Source organism: Rhinoderma darwinii, chromosome 2 (assembly GCF_050947455.1).
Source record: "Rhinoderma darwinii isolate aRhiDar2 chromosome 2, aRhiDar2.hap1, whole genome shotgun sequence".
Taxonomy (NCBI): Eukaryota; Metazoa; Chordata; class Amphibia; order Anura; family Rhinodermatidae; genus Rhinoderma; species Rhinoderma darwinii.
The window spans coordinates 317,893,829-317,915,414 of NC_134688.1; the positions used below are offsets into that span (position 1 = coordinate 317,893,829).

The 21,586-nt window shown below is 42.3% G+C and overlaps 1 protein-coding gene across 1 annotated transcript in view; it reads left to right on the top strand.

The window, feature by feature from the left end:
- The window catches only part of TAF11 (TATA-box binding protein associated factor 11), a 49,439-nt gene that overhangs the window by 4,329 nt on the left and 23,524 nt on the right, over positions 1–21,586 (top strand). Inside the window, exon 4 of the mRNA XM_075850640.1 lies at positions 2,779–2,875. Coding sequence (XP_075706755.1) covers positions 2,779–2,875 — 97 coding nt within the window. The remainder of the gene's footprint in view (positions 1–2,778; positions 2,876–21,586) is intronic.

Genomic DNA, 21,586 nt, shown 5'->3' on the forward strand with positions numbered 1-21,586 from the left:
TTTTTAAGTGTGCGCCCTCCTGTAGCAGCTGTGGCACGGGCGAAAACCACGCAGACATGCAGTTCTGCCACAAATCGTTCAAGGTCTCAAATTAACGGCCGCTCAGTCTTGTAAAGTAAAACTTTTCTATTTACCTGCAAAGACATGCGAGCGTAAATCAATTTTAAAAGCTGTGGTAAAATGCACGTCGGTGCGGATTTTGGCCACATCACAACCACTGCATATGAATACGGTCATTCGGTATCATGCTTTCGTGTTGCTGAGGGTAAAATACAGCCAACAGGTTTCTGTGTGCTGTCTTTTGTTTTTTTTGCGGACCCAGACACTAAGATCGGTGAGACGGACGGCAAACATTGATAAGATGTCCTATAATTTGGCGTAACAGACACACGGATCTGAAAGAACAACAATGTGTACATGGCCCTATAGAAATGGATGGTTCAGTACGCTATCCGCAAAAAAAGGGATAGGACACTGAAGAAAACATTGTTCGTATGCATAAGCCCTTATAGTTTTAATATTAACTGGTCCTCTGGTCAGATTGTAATTAATATCTGCAGATAAACTATCCATCCATCCATCTATCCATCCATCCATCTATCCATCTATCCATCTATCCATCTATCCATCTATCCATCTATCCATCTATCCATCTATCCATCTATCCATCTATCCATCTATCCATCTATCCATCTATCCATCTATCCATCTATCCATCTATCCATCTATCCATCTATCCATCTATCCATCTATCCATCTATCCATCTATCCATCTATCCATCTATCCATCTATCCATCTATCCATCTATCCATCTATCCATCTATCCATCTATCCATCTATCCATCTATCCATCTATCCATCTATCCATCTATCCATCTATCCATCTATCCATCTATCCATCTATCCATCTATCCATCTATCCATCTAGAAATTGCAACACCAAAAATATCAAATTCTAGAATTTTAGAAATCACAGGATCAATAGACATGTTAGTAATATGCAAATGATAAAAAATGGAAACCAAATAATCCAAACATCTTGATTTATTCAGCATCAAGGATGAGCGCCACGTGCAGAAATACACGCACTTACATGCCTTGGCGTGCTATCAATGAGGTTATAAATGGTCTGAGGAATGTAATGCCATGCTGAATGCACTTGGGCATGCAAATCCTCAAGATTGGCTGCTGGCAGCTCCCTTTGCTGCTGCTGACCAATGACATCCCATATCTGCTTGATGGAAGTCCAGATACGCTGCAGGCCATGGTAGCACGTGCAGGCCACGCAGTCTGCTCACAGTAGCACAAGCAACATGCATCCTGGCGTTGTCCTGTTGAAAAACGGATTCTGGGACGTTTTGGAGAACCACTGGTTCTACGACTAAATCAATGTAAGGCTGACCTGTTAGTGTACCTGAAATGAAGACTAGAGTGGTTCGGCTACCTTACATTTGCCACCCCACACCATAATGCTAGGAGTAGGACCTGTGTGATGTTCCCTTGTGAAGTACAAAAAAGTGGTAACTGCACCAGAATACTTAATAAAAATAGGAGTTCAAGCCAAACAGGACTGGATCCAACCGTCCCCAACAATGGCAAAGAAAGGAGATCTAGGCAGCATGTAGAAAAAAAATAACTTTTTATTCTCCCATGCAACGTTTCAGCTCCTCTGAGCCTTTTTCAACCATGCTTGAGAAAGGCTCTGAAGAGCGGAAAGTTCGAATGGGTGAATAAAAAGTATTTTTTTTGTATGTGCTGCCTAGATCTCCATTCTTTGTGGTTCCCTTGTGAAGGCCTCTTCATGGCGTTGCCCACGTGGTCTCCAGACCAATCTCCAGCTATCATTCTGTTCGAGACAAAACGGGACTCATCGCTTAAAGAGGATAGACCTCCAACCCAGCCTCCATAGCTGTCTTGCTGTGCACCATGATAGCCTTTGACAGCGGTGGCATGTGGTCAATGGAACACCAGTAGCTGGACGTCTGACCCAATGTCGAGCAAACGCCTTCTGATGGTTTGTGTTGACACCGGTTGCCGTCCTAGGCTTGGGATGTGACGTCCAATTTCACTTGCAGTACAAAATGGATCACTAAGCGACATTCTTCCAATCAGACAATCCGTCCGTGCAGAGCTTCGCCTCGGTTCACCTTTTGCTGTGATTCCCGTTCGTCGTGTGTCTGTCTGTATGTCTGTCTGTCTGTCTCCAGGGCGGAATCTCTGACATTTTTAGATTTGGAAGTCAAAGGCACCCAAGTGGGTTTTTTGTTTTAATAGGCCTGGAGCCCTTTAGAAACAGACTGTTTCTCCCTTTAAAGAGGCTCTGTCACCAGTTTAATACTTCTCTATCTCCTACCTAATCTAATAAACACTTTGTTGTAGGTAACTACTGTTTTTTTTTTTTTGTTTTTTTTTTAAACGTTTATTAGTGACAAAGTTCTGATTATTTTTACATGTATGCTAATTTTTTTCTAAATGCCCAACTGGCCCTTTCTTGTTAGTTTCACCAAGTGGACATTGTAAAGAAAAGTGTATGACGCTGACCAATCAGCGTCATATGCTTCTCTTTATTTATTCCCAGCTTTATTCACACCGCAGCGTGATCTCGAGAGATCACGCTGTGACATCACTTAGTCCCGCAGTTCCTTCACCGGAGCGACGGGAGATTGACCAGACATCAGCTCAAGCCGTGCCAGGACGATTATCCTCCTCAGCAGCAGTTCTGGCACAGCTTGAGGTGATGTCTGGTCATTTATTTTCTCTCATTTCCTTCTTTACAGCTCATTCAGTCCATTACTGGCTGCTCCGTCTCCCAGAATGTTGTCATTGCCATGTCTGGTATCGCCAAGGTTTTTGTAGGGGAGGTTGTAGAGGAAGGTAAGACGGTCTGCTTATTATAAACACTTGCTTTTATACTGTATATGGATATTGCATGTTCTTAACTCTTAGCTAGACATAAAGATTTGCCACTGATTGGACAAACATTCCAATTTTTATTTATTTTATTCCTTAAAGGGATTTGTAAAGGATCTGCCAGGCACTACGTCTGGGTATACTCCCAGGATTAATCAGTCGACACCTGAGGCCAGACCTCTGAGACTGACACCTGCTCCCACCAATCAGGGTGGCAGGCTCAGGAGTGGGAGAGCCTATCGCGGCCTGGTCAGTCAGAGTTAGCTCCGCCCCCTGTCCATTTATACCTGCCGTCTTCTCTTCCTCCTTGCTTGTTATTCTTCTTGGATTCCTGGCCCCACTGCTGCCTTGCTCCAGCCTGCTTCTGCCGTGCTTCTGCCTTGCTTCAGTTCCGTTTATCCTGCGTTGCTCTGCCCCTGGCTTGCTTCTGCTCCGTGCTCCCGTTTGTATACTCCACTACTTTCTGATCCTGACTGGCTCATTCACCGCTCCGTTTCTTCGCGGCGTTCCGTGGGCTACTGTATTCCCTTGCGTGTTCCCTGTTTGTCTCCCTTGCACTTAGACAGCGTAGGGACCGCCGCCAAGTTGTACCCCGTCGCCTAGGGCGGGTCGTTGCAAGTAGGCAGGGACAGGGCGGTGGGTAGATTAGGGCTCACTTGTTCCCTTCACCTCCTTCCTGCCATTACAGGATTTGTACACTACCGGACAACTGATTACCTATCCAATGGATAGGTCATCCGTGTATGATCAGTGCGAGTCCGACACCCGGACCTCGCACCGATCAGCTGCTCCAGCTGCGTCCGAGCACCAGACGTCCATGCCAGAAGCAGATGGCTCCTGTCACGGAATAGCAGCAGTTCTGCAGCATAGACGCTATCCAGTGTACGGAGCCAACTGCTTTCGGCTCCGTACACTACATACTGAGCAATTTCACACGGTGCCCGCAGGCAGCCGGAGCAGCTAATTGGTGCGGGGTCCGGGTGTCCGACCCTCACCGATCATATACTGATGACCTATAAGTTGGATAGGTCATCATTCGTCTGGTAGTGGACAACCCCTTTAATCTGAATGTTCATCAGTAAGGGGGTTATACACAAAAAGGTATTTCGCACAATAACCAGGATTTTCTCATGGAAAATTATTGATTAATATTATGGGAATTTATCCCATGCATAGCTGTAAATTTGTCTCGGATGATAGTTAACTAAACGCTATGCTCACAGCACTTACCACAAACATCCGTGAAAATTTGAAGCATTAGCGATAAGCATTCCAACAGAACAGATTTCCACTGGTGGAACTCTATAATTTTTAGTACCTATTTTTAACAATTGTATAATTGATCAGATGATAACCATTCAGTTTACACAAATTTAAATGGATTTGATCAGTGAGAAATTTGTGTGTGTAAACCCAGCCTAAAATGTTATTTAATCCTTTAAAACACGCATATAAAGCAAACAGAGAAATGCATGTCCCTAGGGGTATTCTGGTAAATTTATGTAACCAATTATTTTATTCTCCAGTTATTTCATTTAAGGAACGAGTTCTATGGGATTGGCCAGGAATACATTTTAATTCTATTTTAACCTAAGGTGACATGTACAATTAACTTTCTAATATAATGTCTTTTTATTTTTGGAACGGCTACTTCTAATTAGCGGTCATGTGATCACATCCGGAGTAAATGTTTCATTTCCTGTGACGTTCCATGTCTTTACACAGCCAGCACTACCGGCTGAGAAGAGGCACACCGTATCATCAACTACGTACAAGGGCAGTGGGCCAGGCAGATGTTTCATGTGCTCTTCAGAGCTCCGCCTCTGGTCCCACTGCCTGTAAACCTAGTTGATGACGCGCTGTGCCTCTTTTCAGCCAGAAATGCTGGCTGAGCAAAGACAAGAAGAGTCATCAATCATAGTACACGCCCCCGCCTCCTCATATCTCGTCGTTTACGCCCCCTCTTTCGTCTTTTCTCTCGGAGTTCCCTCACTGCCTGGCTGCAGTGTGGACGATCAGAGAAGAGGAGAGGGTGTGTAAGAGGAGAGATGTGGCTCTGCTTCTGGATTCTGTGGAATCCCTGACATCACTGTCCTTATATGGACAGTGATTTCAGGGGCTTCACCAGAGCCGGAGTCCCGGGCAGAGCGCTAGTATAGGCTCTGTTTCGGGACTCTGTGGTATCCTCTGACATCACTGTCCATCCCTGTATATAACCACCATCATCCCTCTGTGATTATTACTGGGTGTGTGTGTGACAATGCAGGGAGCTGGGTGACTGTAATTTAGAGCAGGGAATGGCCTGTGAACATAGAGGGGCGTGGCAGTATGCAAATAGCTGAGATGCTGTGGAGGAAGAGGGGGGAGGGATGCAAGCCGCATGTATCCAAAAATGGTGCCTATAAAAACTATAGCTCGTCTTGCAAAAAACAAGCCCACGTACAGCTCCGTCGACGAAAAAATTAAAACGTTATGGTTCTCACAACATGGCGACTGAAAAAATACATTCTTTTTACAAAAGTAATTTTATTGTGTAAAAAGTTGTAAAACCTAAAAAAGTGCTATAAATTAGGTATCGCCGGAATCTTATTGACCCGCAGAATAAAGTTAACATTTAATTTATAACGCGTGGTGAACGCTGTATAAAAAACCCCTAAAAACTATGGTAGAATTCCTGTTTTTTGGTCACCTTGCCTCTCAAAAAAATAGGATAAAAAGTGATTAAAAAGTCGCATGTACCCCAAAATGATACCAATAAGAACTACAGCTCGTCCCACAAAAAAAACACTGTCCTCATACCACTACGTCTATGAAAAAAGAAAATTTAGTTAAGGTTCCAATAAGTCAGGAAATAAAAACATGCAGTTGTGGAAATCAGAGGGAAACATTTCATTTGTTTCAAGAGGCGATTTATCGGGGCCCTAAAATTAGGGAACCAGGAAGGAGGGGGCAAACATATCTGCTGGAAGCGAGGATGCCCGTATTATACCAGGACAACACTTCCTAGCAAAAGTCCCCAAACTGCAAAGGTCCCGAGTGTGGATCAAAAGGGGGATAAGTAAGGACACCGTTTATCAGTGCGACACCGGCCTGTGCAGAAATGATTGCTTCACAGCGTAACACACATCTTTGGATTATTTTATTGTTTACCCCATTATTATACCCCTTGACTATGCCCCTGATGTACTCTGCCCAGCTTACCTATGCCCCCTCATTATAAACAGAAACACCTGTAATACTCAAACAAAACTACTACCAAATATACCCTTCAAAAGCCAAATGGCGCTCCCAACCTCCTGAGCCCTACAGTGTGCCCAAACAGCAGTTTACTTCCACATATATGGCGCCACTATACCCTGGAGAACCCTTTTAGCAATTTTTGGGGTGTGTCTCCAGTGGCTGGGCACGACATACTTGCCACTAAATTGGCAATTCTGGGGAAAAATGTTAATTTTTACTTTACACCATACGCAGCGCATTTATTTATGGAAAAGACCTGTGGGTGAAAATGCTCACTACACCCATTAATAAATGCCTTGAGCGGTGTAGTTTCTAAAATGGGTTCACTTCTAGGGGGTTTCTTTTATTATTTCCCATCTGAGCCTCTGCAATTGTGAACCAATTCTGTGTAAATTGCCAAATTAGGCCTCAATTTCGCATGGTACTCTCTCACTCCTGAGCCCTGTCAAATGTCCAGGCAAGAGATTAGGGCCCCATGTAGGGTGATTATAAAACCGGGAAACTGAATAATAATTCGAGAGCTGTCTTGTTATGGGGGCACCACATGTTGGCATATCTTTTGAAAAATCCCATTTTTACTCTCCAATATCGAGTGCAACCTAATTTATGCAAAACACCTGCAGGGTTAACATGCTCATTACACCCCTAGGTGAATACCTTGATGGGTGTAGTTTCCAAAATGGGGGTCACTTTTGGGGGGTTTCCACTGTTTTGGTCCCACAGGGGTTTTGCAAATGCGACATAGCGACCAGAAACTAATCCAGCAAAATCTGTACTCCGAAAGCTAAATTGCGCTCCTTCCCTTCTGAACCCCTCCGTGTGCCCAAATATGAGTTCATAACCACATATGGGGTATTGCCGTACTCGGGAGAAATTGCTTAACCCCTTCCCGCTCCTTGACGTACTATTACGTCATGGCAGCTGTATCGTTCGCGCTCCATGCCGTAATAGTACGTCTCGGGAGTAACGGCCGTTTCGGCCGTCCTCCCGACACATACAGGAGCTGTGACGCTGCTGTCTTGTTCAGCAGCTGTCACAGCTCCTACAGCGGGGACCGATCGCTGTGTCCCCGCTGATTAACCCCTTAAAAGCCGCGTTCTATAGAGATCGCGGCTTTTTAGGGGTTAAGCTGCCATCGCCGGCCTGCTACGCGATAGCGGCCGGCGATGGTGACTATGGCAACCGGACACCAAACAATGGCGTCCGGCGATGCCATAGACGGAAGCCTAGTGGGTCCTGACAACGTCAGGACCCACTATGCTTGCTGTCAGTGAGTAGCTGACAGTTCTAATACACTGCACTACGCATGTAGTGCAGTGTATTAGAATAGCGATCAGAGCCTCCTGCCCTCATGTCCCCTAGTGGGACAAAGTAATAAAGTAAAAAAAAAGTTAAAAAAAGTTGTGTAAAAATAAGAAAATAAAAGATTTAAAAGTATTAAAAGTAAAAATCCCCCTTTTTCCCTTATCAGTCCTTTATTATTAATAAAAATATATAAACAAACAAATAAACTATACATAATTGGTATCGCCGCGTCCGTAACGGCCTGAACTACAAAATTATTTCATTATTTATCCCGCACGGTGAACGCCGTAAAAAAAATAAATAATAAACCGAACCACAATCACAATTCTTTGGTCACTTCACCTCCCAAAAAATGGAATAAAAAGAGATCAAAAAGTTGCATGTACCTAAAAATGGTACTGATCGAAACTACAGTTCGTTACGCAAAAAATAAGTCCTCACACGGCTTTATTGATTGAAAAATACAAACTTTATGGCTCTTAGAATAAGGTAACACAAAAAGTGAATGATTGTTTACAAAACTTATTTTATTGTGCAAACGCCATAAGACATAAAAAAAACCTATAAACATCTGGTATCGCCGTAATCGTATCGCCCCGCAGAATAAAGTGAATATGTCATTTATAGCGCACGGTGAACGCTGTAAAAAAAAACGAAAAAAAAAACAATCGTACAATTGCTGTTTTTTAGTCACCACGCCACCTAAAAATAGAATAAAAACTGATCAAAAAGCCGCATGCACCCCAAGAAAACTACAATGGATTCCTCAAGGGGTCTAGTTTCCAAATTGGGGTCACTTTTGGGGGGTTCCCAATGTTTTGGCACCACAAGACCTCTTCAAACCGGACATGGTGCCTAATAAAAAAGATGCTTCAAAATCCACTAGGTGCTCCTTTGCTTCGGAGGCCGATGCTTCAGTCCATTACCGCACGAGGGCCACATGTGGGATATTTCTCAAAACTGCAGAATCTGGGCAATAAGTATTAAGTTGCGTTTCTCTGATAAATCCTTTTGTGTTATAAAAAAAATGGTATAAAGAGGATTTTCTGACAAAAAAAAAAATGTAAATTTCACCTCTACTTTGCTCTAAATTCCCGTGAAACACCTAAAGGGTTCATAAACTTTCTAAATGCTGTTGTGGATACTTTGAGGGGTCTAGTTTCTAAAATGGGGTGTTTGATAGGGGTTTCTAATATATGGGCCCCTCAAAGCAACTTCAGAACTGAACTGGAACCTAAAAAAATAAATAAATGAGGCAATACTTTGCTTCTTACATTATACTGATAATGAGCCATGCCCACCCCGAGATGACCCCAGTTTTGACCGTTTGTATAAACGGAGACCCCTATTAGACCTTTCCAGTGCCCGGTTTTCCCAAGCATACACCCCTGAGAAGTGTATTTCTATTGATGAGTCCCTGGTACATTTTAAAGGGAGGGTTCAATTCCGCGAGTACCTGCCGGGTAAGAGGGCAAGGTATGGCGTGAAGATGTATAAGCTGTGAGAGTGCATCAGGGTATACCTACAGGTTTAGGATATATGAAGGAAAGGCCACCCCCAAACCAGACTGCATCCTGGACTACAATAGGTACATGGGAGGGATGGACTTGTAAGATCAAGCCCTGAAGCCCTACAGCGCCATGCGGTGTGGTATAAGAAGCTGGCCGGGCACATCATACAGATGGCATTGTACAATGCGTACATGCTACGTCGATGTGCAGGCCAGACGGGAACTTTCCTGGGATTTCAAGAGGTGATTATCAAGAACCTAATCTTTAGGGACCAAGAAGGGGGGGGCACCCAGTACTTCTGGAAGCGAGCCCACACGCATCGTACCAGGGCAACACTTTCCAGGAGAAGTTCCCCAAACTGGCAAGAAGGGAAAAAGTCAAAAGAGGTGCAAAGTCTGCTATAAGAGGGCGATAATGGATGACACAATATATCAATGTGACACGTGTCCGAATAACCAGAGCTCTGTATGAAAGTGTTTTAAAATTTATCATACATCCCTTGGTTTATAATTTACCACAATTTTACTTACCCTGATGCACTCCACACAGCTTATCCCCCCTCGTCTTTCCCCTCTGATCCCTGCTGTTTGTCCAGGCAGCTGATAACAGCCACATGTAGGGTATTGCCATACCCGGGAGAACCCACATTACAGTTTATGGGGTGTAGGTCTCCGGTCAAAATGCTCACTACACATGTAGATGAATGCCTTAAGGGTGTAGTTTTTAAAACGGGGTCACTTCTTGGGGGTTTCAACTGTTCTGGTACCTCAGGGGCTTCTGCATACATGACTTCGCACTAGAAAATCCCCAGTAGGCCAAATGGTGGTCCTTTCCTTCTGAGCCCTCCCATGGGCCCAAATGGCAGTTTATCACAACAAATGGGGTATTGCAGCCCTCAGAACAAATTGCGCAACAGAATGGGGTATTTTGTTTCTTGTGAAAATAAGAAATTTTCAGCCCAAACTACATATTATTTGAAAAAAATAATTTTGTTTTCATTCCCAGCCCAATTCAAATAAGTTCTGTGAAAAAACTATGGGGTCAAAATGGTCACAACACCCATAAATGAAGTCCTTGAGGGGTGTAGTTTCCAAAATGGGGTCATTTGTGGTTGGTTTCTATTGCTTTGATACCTCTGGGGCTCTGCAAATGCGACATGGCACCCGAAAACCAATCCAGCAAAATCTGGACTCCAAAGAACACACAGCGCTCCTTTCCTTCTGAGCCCTCCCATGGGCCCAAACGGCAGTTTATCACCACAAATGGGGTATTGCCGCACTCAGGACAAATTGGGCAACAGAATGGAGTATTTTATTTCTTGTGAAAATAAGAATTTTTGAGCTAAAATGACATATTATTGGAAAAAATATATTTTTTTTTAATTCCCAGCCCAATTCAAATTAGTTCTGTGAAGAAACTATGGAGTCTAAATGGTCACATTACCCATAAATGAATTCCTTGAGGGGTGTAGTTTCCAAAATGGGGTCACTTTTGGTGGGTTTCCATTGCTTTGATACCTCTGAGGCTCTGCAAATGCGACATGGCACCCGAAAACCAATCCAACAAAATCTGGACTCCAACAAACATATAGCGCTCCTTTCCTTCTGAGCCCTCCCATGGGCCCAAACGGCAGTTTATCACCACAAATGGGGTATTGCCACACTAAGGACAAATTGGGCAACAAAATGGGGTATTTTGTTCCTTGTGAAAATAAGAAATTTTGATCACAAATGACATTTTATTGGAAAAAATGAAATTTTTTTCATTTCAGAGCCCAATTCAAATACGTGCTGTGAAAAAACTGTGCGGTCAAAATGGTAACAACAACCCTAAATGAATTCCTTGAGGGGTGTAGTTTCCAAAATGGGGTCACTATTGGGGGATTCCTACTGTTTTGACACCTCAACACCTCTTCAAACCTGGCATGCTGCCTAAAATATATTCTAATAAAAAAGGGGCCTCAAAATGCACTAGGTGCTTCTTTGCTTCTAGGGCTTGTGTTTTAGTCCACGAGCGCAGTAGGGCCACATGTGGGACATTTCTAAAAACTGCAGAATCTGGAGAATACATATTTAGTAGTATTTCTCTGGTAAAACCTTCTGTGTTACAGAAAAAAAAATGAATAAAATTGAAATTCAGCAAGAAAAATGAAATTTGCAAATTTCACCTCCACTTTGCTTTAATTCCTGTGAAATGCCTGAAGGGTTAAAAAACTTTCTAACTGCTGTTTTGAATACTTTGAGGGGTCTAGTTTTTAAAATGGGGTGTTTTATCAGGGTTTCTAATACATAGGCCCCACAAAGCCACTTCAGAACTCAAGAGGTACCTTAAAAAAAAGGCTTTTGAAATTTTCTTAAAAATATGAGAAATTGCTGTTTATGTTCTAAGCCTTGTAACGTCCAAGAAAAATAAAAAAATGTTCAAAAAACGATGCCAATCTAAAGTAGACATATGGGAAATGTGAACTAGTAACTATTTTGGGTGGTATAACCGTCTGTTTTACAAGCAGATGCATTTAAATTCAGAAAAATGCAATTTTTTCAAAATTTTCTCTACATTTTGCAATTTTTCACCAATAAACACTGAATATATCGACCAAATTTTACCACGAACATGAAGCCCAATGTGTCACGAGAAAACAATCTCAGAATCGCTTGGGTAGGTTTAAGCATTCCGAAGTTATTACCACATAAAGTGAAATATGTCAGATTTGAAAAATGGGCTCTGAGCCTTAAGGCCAAAACTAGGCTGCGTCCTTAAGGGGTTAACAAATGTTTGGGTTCTATTTCTGCTTTATTTTTTGAGAAAATAAAAAATTTTGCGCTAAAGCTACGTCTTATTGGAAAAAATAATAATTAATTTTTATTTTCACTACCCAATTCAAATAAAATCTGTGAAACAGCTGTGGGTTCAAAATGCTCACTATACCCCTAGATTAATTCCTGAAGGGGTATCACAAATGGAGTCACTTTTGGGTTGTTTCCACTGTACTGGTACCTTAGGGGCTTTGCAAAAGCGACATGGTGTCAAGAAACCAATCCAGCAAAATCTGTGCTCCAAATGCCGCTCCTTCTCTTCTGCTCCTTGCCATGTGCCCAAACAGCAGTTTATGACAACATATTGGGTCATGCCGTACTCGGGAGAAGTTGCTTTTCAAATGTTGGGGTTCTTTTTTTTTTTTTTTTTTTTCCCTTTTATTTGTTGAGAAAAAGAAAAATGTTGAGCTAAAGCTACGTCTTATTGAAGAAAAAGGATTGTTTTGATTTTCACTGCCCAATTCTAATAAATTCTAGGAAACACCTGTGGGTTAAATGATCACTACACCCGTAGATGAATTATTCAAGGGGTGTAGTTTCCAAAATGGGGTTACTTTTTAGGCTTTTTTATTGTTAAGTCCAATCAAGGACTCTGCAAATGCGTCCTGTCCTCCACAAACCATTCCTGCTAAATTTGAGCTCCAAATGGTGCTCTTTCCCTTCTAAGCCCTGCCGTTTGTCCAAACAGCCGTTTATTACCACATGTGGGGTATTGTTTTACTTGGGAGAAATTGCTTTACAAATTTTGCGGTGCTTTTTCTCCTTCAGTTCTTGTGGAAATGAGAAAAAAATTAGCTAAACCTACATTTTTTTTAGAAAAAATATCGATTTTTATTTTCAGGGCCTACTACCAATAATTTCTGCAAAAAACCTGTGGGGTGAAAATGCTCACTATACGCCTTGATAATTTCCTCAATGGGTGTAGTTTCCAAAATGGGGCCACTTTTGAGGGGTTTCCACTGTTTTGGTCACTCAGGGGCTTTGCAAATACGACATGGCCTCCGAAAACCATTCCTGCTAAATTTGAGCTCCAAAAGCCAAATAGCGCTCTTTCCCTTCCAAGCCCTGCCGTGTGTCCAAACAGCCGTTTATGACCACCTGTGGGGTATTGTTTTACTCTGGAGAAATTGCTCTACAAATGTTGTGGTGCTTTTTCTCCTTTAGTCCTTTTGGAAATTGAAAGAATGTAGATTTTCATGGCCTACTTCCTAAAAATTTCTGCAAAAAAACTGTCCGGTCAAAATGCTTACTATACCCCTAAATAAATTCCTCAAAGGGTGTAGTTTCCCAAATGACAAAAAACACAGATTTGACCCTGGGTAGTCAGCGGGTGCAATATATAGTCAGAAAAGGAATGCCTGCAGGCAAACAAAACCCAATTTCCTGACCACCCAATAAGTAATGAGGATAAAGTTAGAATTTACAACCTTTATTAAGCTACGTGTAGCAAGAACAAACTATACATAAATTTTAAAACTTTCACTGCCACAGACCGAAGTCAATTTAACAGCTGTAGAAACCTAGCAAAGTATCTAAAGTTTGCAGTGTGTGCCGAGTGTCGGCAGACAGTTAGTGCAGGGGCATCAGTGCCACTATTAACATGCAGACGAAGATCCAGCTGAGGCAGGAATTAAAAATTAACAGAGCCCCCCCGACATGTTTCGCTAACTAGTAGCGTCCTCAGGGGTACATGGGGCTAATGGCGGCGCCGCGAGAAAACTACTCCTCTTATGGGAGTGTGGAATGACGAGAGGTGGGTGTGTGGACGACAACCAATCCGGCGAGGCCAACCACACTGGGAGACGGATATGGTGCATCCAACACTGCTATGGGCTCCTCTGTCACATCTTCTTTTTTAGGACCTCCCAACTTGCACTGGGGTCGCAAATAATAATTCCCAGCGCACTTGCCACTAACAATGACAACATGCAGATATTTAACCTATCCTCACATATATTGAATTCTCATCAGTTGACTCTATTACAGAGGGGACTCTCCTATACCCCTGCACCTCCCTTTGATGAGTTCACATGGGCAAAGGATATAAATTTATTTGCCAGAAAATTGGCCCTACATAAACATTTCAGGGGCTCTACACAGGATAACATCCGTCTTGACCGTCAGGAACAAAATACCATGAGGGACTTGGAGAGTCTCCTTCGTGAGAATCAATTTGGAGCCGCTGATGCGGTGGGCCCTTTTTCTACATTACGCCCTAAGTCCAGGCTTACCCCCCCTTTTTCCCAATATGGACATATCGAAGTCTTTGTTAAAATGGTCTGTAATGACCTTAAGAAACGTAGGAATGACAGATCTATGCCCTTTGGTAATCTTAACAGCGATGAAAAACTGGCACTGGATGAGCTATGTGGTAATGCAGATCTAGTACTTAAACCTTCCGATAAAGGGGGCAATATCGTGATTATGGACTGTGCTGATTACACAGGCATGGTCCACAGATTATTAGATGACAAAACCACCTACGTCACCTTAAAAAGCAACCCCACTACTGGTTATCTGTCGGAACTGTACGATCTGCTCACTAATGCTAAAAGTGATAATCTTATTACTTTGGACGAATTTAAGCGTCTATATAACCCTACACCCACTCTGGCAACTTTTTATGCCTTACCAAAGGTTCATAAGAACAAACGCCCTATCCCTGGTAGGCCCATAGTTTCGGGTAATGATAACTTGACGCAGGGTATCAGCCTCTATGTGGATGAGATCCTGTCCCCTTTTGTTTCTGCTCTGTCGTCCCATCTTAGGGACACTAAGGATACCGTCACCAGGATCCAGGAGATCACTGTCACCTCTACTACCATGTTGGCGAGCATAGACGTGGAGTCGCTTTATACCAATATTCAACACGATCTGGGCCTCACTGCAGTCAAATACTTTCTGAGCACTAAGGGTACCCAATTTCAGCGACACAATGATTTTGTTTTATCACTATTACGTTTTCTTCTCACACATAATTTCTTCACCTTTGATGCCAAATATTATCATCAGATAAAAGGCACAGCAATGGGCACCGTTTGTGCACCTACCTACGCCAACCTTTTCCTGGGTTGGTGGGAGGACACTATTGTTTTTTCAGATGATCTACTTTTTTTCACGTCACATATCTCCTTTTGGGGTAGATATATTGATGACATTCTCATCCTATGGGATGGGGATGTCAACACATTTGTCGACTTCATGTCTATGCTCAACAACAATTCTATTGGCATGAGATTTACTTATGAAATTAACGATCATACGATCAATTTTCTTGATCTGAAGATCTCTCTGGACCCTGGTGGTGGTATCCAAACCGACATATTCCGTAAGGCTACAGCTACTAATAGCTTTCTGCATTGGGACAGTTATCATCCTCCTGCCCTCAAAAGAGGGATACCTATTGGCCAGTACCTGCGGGCCAGACGCAACTGCTCTGATGAGCTATCCTTTCAGAGGGAGTGTGTTGGTCTCTACCAAAAATTTTTGGCAAGAGGATACCCGAAAAAGTGGTTACATAGGGCTTATGCCAGGGCTAGGGCGTCTCTTAGATCTGACCTACTTTCTGTTTGGTGGTGCTGGGTCTGCATTGTCAGCGACTTCTGGTACCATCCGTTGTATTGGCACGTTCGATGTCTGCTCCTCCCAAGTCGTTAGAGTATTGAAGAAGCATTGGTCTATTCTCACTGCCGACCCTGATCTAAAAGAGGCAATCCCTGCCAACCCCGCCATTACCTACCGTAGGGGAAAAAATCTACGTGATCTTTTAGTACATAGCCATTTTTCATCAACCTCCTTACGGGCACCATCCACCTGGCTGAAGTCACCTGTCACGGGTTTTCATCCCTGTGGCAGGTGTTCTTTTTGCCCATTGATGCCTAGAGTCAAGAGTTTTATTAATCCTCTTGACGGCAGGTCCTATGACATCAAACAATTTCTTAACTGTCAGAGTGTTGGAGTTGTTTATCTGGCCAAATGTCCCTGCCCAAAACTTTATGTGGGTAAAACTCTGCAGGAATTGAGGAGAAGGGTGTCCAGACATCTCAGTACCATCAACCTTAAGGAAGACACCACTCTTGCCAGACATATGCATAGGTATCACCCTGATAATCCGAAGTTGCTCCAATTTTGGGGCATTGCACAGCTTAAGTTGGGACCCAGGGCAGGTAATCTGGATCGTAGGCTTCTACAGGAAGAGGCAAGATGGATTCACCGTCTCGGTTCCATGACCCCTCAGGGACTTAATGAGGGCTTTACGTTTAGTGCATTTTTGTGAGTTTCTCTGCGTCTCACGCTTCTGTATGGATTTGTCTATATTGTACTCTATTCGTTTTTACTGTCTTGGTTTCTCGGCTACTTTGCCGGCAACATCTTCTTATTGTGGCCTCCTGACAAGGGGGCTATATGATTATATTTATAAATATGCTTTATTTTGATTCACTGTTCTTATCTGACCTTACTATGCATTTTATGCACTTGGCGGCCCCTTCTCTCTCCTCTCTCTTCTCTCCCCTCTTTTCTGTTCTATTGTGATGTATGAATGAGGATGCATTTTAGTGCCCTCATGCTCTTTGTCATCTTATATTATTCATTATTGAATTTTAGGATCACTTTAGAGGTGGTGGTGTGGACGAGCGGCTGCTACCGGTTGGCCCTTTCAAAGGGAGTATGTGATGCACTATGTACATGGACTGTGAGGGACACTTGGGCACTTTGCCTTTTATGTAGTATTGCACTGGGTCCTTGTATAGACCTGTGCATATACAGATCACAGTTAAGTGAGATAAAAACGGCCCTACACTCTGTATGTGTGAGTCATGGTGGCTGTCAGTTGTCCCTTGCACAAAGTCCGTTTTTGTCTTTACGGCGCACGCGCCGATCCCCTGTGCTCTGTTACACTTTGAGCCAAGCCGCCTTGTTCGGCTCCGCTCTGAGTCCCTCAGCCGCCTCACTGCGCAGGCGTGCCGTCTTTTAACTTTCTCGGCACTTGTCTGTATTACTGGCAGTTCACGGGCTGCTATGGGCCGCCCGTTATCTGGCCTCCTATTGGATGCTCACTTTCCCCTGTTGCTCCCGATGGTTGGCCTCGCCGGATTGGTTGTCGTCCACACACCCACCTCTCGTCATTCCACACTCCCATAAGAGGAGTAGTTTTCTCGCGGCGCCGCCATTAGCCCCATGTACCCCTGAGGACGCTACTAGTTAGCGAAACATGTCGGGGGGGCTCTGTTAATTTTTAATTCCTGCCTCAGCTGGATCTTCGTCTGCATGTTAATAGTGGCACTGATGCCCCTGCACTAACTGTCTGCCGACACTCGGCACACACTGCAAACTTTAGATACTTTGCTAGGTTTCTACAGCTGTTAAATTGACTTCGGTCTGTGGCAGTGAAAGTTTTAAAATTTATGTATAGTTTGTTCTTGCTACACGTAGCTTAATAAAGGTTGTAAATTCTAACTTTATCCTCATTACTTATTGGGTGGTCAGGAAATTGGGTTTTGTTTGCCTGCAGGCATTCCTTTTCTGACTAGTTTCCCAAATGGGGTCACTTTTGCGGGGTTTCCACTGTTTTGGTACCACAAGAGCTCTTCAAAGCTGACATGGTGCCTAAAATATATTCTAATAAAAAAGTGTTCAAAATCCATTAGGTGCTCCTTTAGTTCTGAGGCCTGTTTTTGCAGTCCATAAGCACACTAGAGCCACATGTGGGATATTTCCTAAAACTGTAGAACCTGGGCAATAAATATTGAGTTGCGTTTCTCTGGTAAAACTTTGTGTTACAAAAAAAATGGATTAAAAATGTATTTCTGCAACAACAAAAAATGAAATTTGTAAATTTCACCTCTACTTTGGTTTAATTCCTATGAAATGTCTAAAGAGTTAAGAAGCTTTCTAAATGCTGTTTTGAATACTTTGAGGGGTGGAGTTTTTAAAATGGGGTGAATTATTGGGGGTTTCTAATATATGTCCCTAAAAGCCACTTCACAACTGAACTGGCCCCTGTAAAAATAGCCTTTTGAAATTCTTAAAAATGTGAGAAATTGGTGCTAAAGTTCTAAGCCTTGTAACGTCCTAGAAAAATAAAAGGATGTTCAAAAAACGATGTATCTAATGTAGACATGGGGGATGTTAATTAGAGACTACTTTGTGTGGTATAAGTGCCTGTCTTACAAGCAGATACATTTAAATTTAGAAAAATGGTAATTGTTGAAATTTTTTGCTACATTTTGGTGTTTTTCACATTTAAATACTGTATGTATCGAGCAAATTTTGCCAGTAACTAAAAGTCCAATGTGTCACGAGAAAACTATCTCAGAATCGCTTGGATAGGTTAAAGCATTCCAAAGTTATTACAACATAAAGTGACACATGTCAGATTTGAAAAATGAGGCTCTGTCAGGAAGGTCAAAAGTGGCTAAAGAGGGAAGGGGTTAAGGCCTAAAATAGGCTGGTCACTAAAGGTTTAACGTACACAAATACGGCAATACCAAATTTTAAATAATTATTTTATTTAATTTTCTTTGTTTCACTACTTTTACAAAATAAAAAAACAAATTGTTAAAAATAAATTTGACTTTATTTTTCTGTTGATGGAGCTCTGTGATGGCTTGTTTGTTGCGTGGTGAGCTGTTTTTATTAGTACCATTTTGGGGTACATACACCTTTTTTTAATTCAGTTTTTTTTTTTTAGTGCCGTTCACGGTGTGGGATAAAAAAAAGGCTATTTTTACAGGGGCCAGTTCAGTTGTGAAGTGGCTTTTAGTGACATATATTAGAAACCCCCAATAATTCACCCCATTTTAAAAACTCCCCCCTCAAAGTATTCAAAACAGCATTTAGAAAGCTTCTTAACCCTTTAGACATTTCACAGGAATTAAACCAAAGTAGAGGTGAAATGTACAAATTTTATTTTTTGTTGTTGCAGAAATACATTTTTAATCCATTTTTTTTTTTGTAACACAAAGTTTTACCAGAGAAAGGCAACTCATTATTTATTGCCCAGGTTCTACAGTTTTAGGAAATATCCCACATGTGTGGTAATGTACTGAAGCATCGGCCGCAGAAGCAAAAGGTCACCTAGAGGATTTTGGGGCCTTCTTTTTATTAGAATATATTTTAGGGACCATGTCAGGTTTGAAGGGCTCTTGCTGTGCCAAAACAGTGGAAATACCCCAAAAGTGACCCCATTTAGGAAACTACACCCCACAAGGAAATAATCTAGGGGTATAGTAAGCATTTTCACCCCCCAGTTTTTTTGCAGAAATTCTTGGAAGTAGGCCGTGAAAATTATTCTACATTTTTTTTCAAATAAAATGTAGGTTTAGATAATTTTTTTTCTAATTTCCACAAGTACTAAAGGAGAAAAAGCACCTCAACATTTGTAAAGCCATTTCTGCAGAGTAAAACAATACCCCACATGTGGTCATAAACGGCTGTTTGGACACACGGCAGGGGTTAGAAGGGAGAGAGTGCCATTTGGCTTTTGGAGATCACATTTAGCAGGAATGGTTTGCGGAGGCCATGTCGCATTTGAGGACCAAAACAGAGAAAACGACAAAAAGTGACTCCATTTAGGAAACTACAGCCCTTGAGGAATTCATCTATGTGTGTACTGAGCATTTTGACCCCACAGGTGTTTCATTGGTTTTATTTGAATTGGGCAGTGAAAATAAAAACAATCCCTTTTCTTCAATAAGACGTAGTTTTAGCTCGAAATTTTTCATTTTCTCAACAAATAAATGAAAAAAAGAACTACAACATTCGGAAAGCAATTTCACCTGAGTATGGCAATACCCCATATGTGGTCATAAACTGCTGTTTGGGCACACAGTAGGGCTCAGAAGGGAAGGAGTCGCATTTGGCTTTTGGAGTGCAGATTTTGCTTGATTAGTTTCTGGTCACTATGTTGCATTTGCAAAGCCCCTGTGGGACCAAAATCGTTGAAACCTCCCCACCTCCACCAGAAGTGACCCAATTCTGGAAACTACACCCCTCAAAGTTTTCACCTAGGGGTGTAGTAAGCATGTTAACCCCGCAGGGGTTTTGCAGAAATTAGTGTGCACTCTATGTTGCAGAGTGAAAATGGCAATTTTTCCATAGCTATGCCATTTCATTGTCCAATATGTGGTGCCCAGCTTGTGCCACCATAACAAGACAGCTCTCTAATTATTATGCTGTATTTCCCGGTTTTAGAAACACCCTACATGTGGCCCTAATCTTTTTCCTGGACATGTGACGGCTCAGGAGTGAAAGTACCATGCAAAGTTAAGGCCTCATTTGACAACTTACAAAGTATTGGTTCACAATTGCTGAGGCTCTGATGTGAAATAATAAAATAAATCGCAGAGAAGTGACCCCATTTGGAAACTACACCCATCAAGGCATTTATTAAGGGGTGTAGTGAGCATTTTCACCCCACAGGTCTTTTCCATAAATGATTGCACTGCGGATGGTGCAAAGTAAAAATTAAAATTTTTCCCTAGATATTCCATTCCAGTAGCAAATATGTTGTGCCACTGGAGACACACACACACACCCCAAAAATTCTTAACAGGGTTCTCCCTGGTTTGGCGATGCCATATATGTGGAAGTAAACCGCTGTTTGGGCACACTGTAGGGCTCAGAAGGGAGGGAGCACCATGTGTCTTTTGGAGCGTGGGTTTTGCTTGGTGGTAGTTTTGTTTGTAGTTTTACTGGTATTTCAGCTTATAATGTGGGGGTACATGTAAGCCCCTGCAGAGTACATCAGGGGCATAGTCAGGTGGTATAATAATGAGGTAAAAAAAAACAATAGAATAATCCATAGATGTGTGCTGTGAAGCAATCCTTTATGCACAGGCCAGTGACACTGATAAATGGTCCACTTATTCCTCTTTTGGTCCACATTCTGCACCTGTGCACTTTGGGGAATTTTGCTGGGAAAGTGTTGCCCTGGTATAGTACGGGCGCCCTCGCTTCCAGCAGATATGTTTGGGTCCTACCCTTCCTGGTTCCCTAATTTTAGGGCCTTGATAAACTTTTTTTTACATTTCCTGACATATTGGAGCCTTAATTAATTTTATTTTTCATAGACTTAGTGGTATGAGGGATGTGCGGGACGAGATTTAGTTTTTATTGGTACCATTTTGGGGTGCATGCGACTTTTTGATCACTTTTTATCCTTCTTTGGGAGGCCAGGTGACCAAAAAACAGCATTCTAACATAGTTATTTAGTTTGTTTTATACAGCGTTCACCATGCGTTATGTCCACTTTATTCTGTACAATTCCGGCGATACCTAATTTATTGCGTTTTTTTATGTTTTACCACGTTTTGCACAATAAAATTACTTTTGTCGTCATGTTGTGAGAACTTATTAACTTTTTAAGATTTTTCGGCAACGGAGCTGTATGAGGGCTTGTTTTTTGCGAGACGAGCTCTAGATTTTATAGGTACTATTTTTGGATACATGCGACTTTTTGATCACTTTTTATTTAAATTTTTGTAGGGCAAAGTGACCATAATATTTTTATAGTTCAGGCCGTTATGGTTGCGGCGATACCAAATATGTATGGTTTATTGCTTTTTTTTTCAATAATAAGGCTGGGTTCACACAGTTTTTTGCAGGCAGAAAATCTGCCACACAGTTCCGTTTGGAATTGTGAGGCAGGTTTTGCTCTGCCTGCACGCCGTTTTTCGCGGCGTTTTTCGCCTGCGGCCATTGTGTGCCGCAGGACAAATAGGCCGCAAAATACGCTTTCTCTGCCCCCTTTTGATGTCAATGGGAGGTCAGAGGCGTAAACGCCTGAAGATGGGGCATGTCCC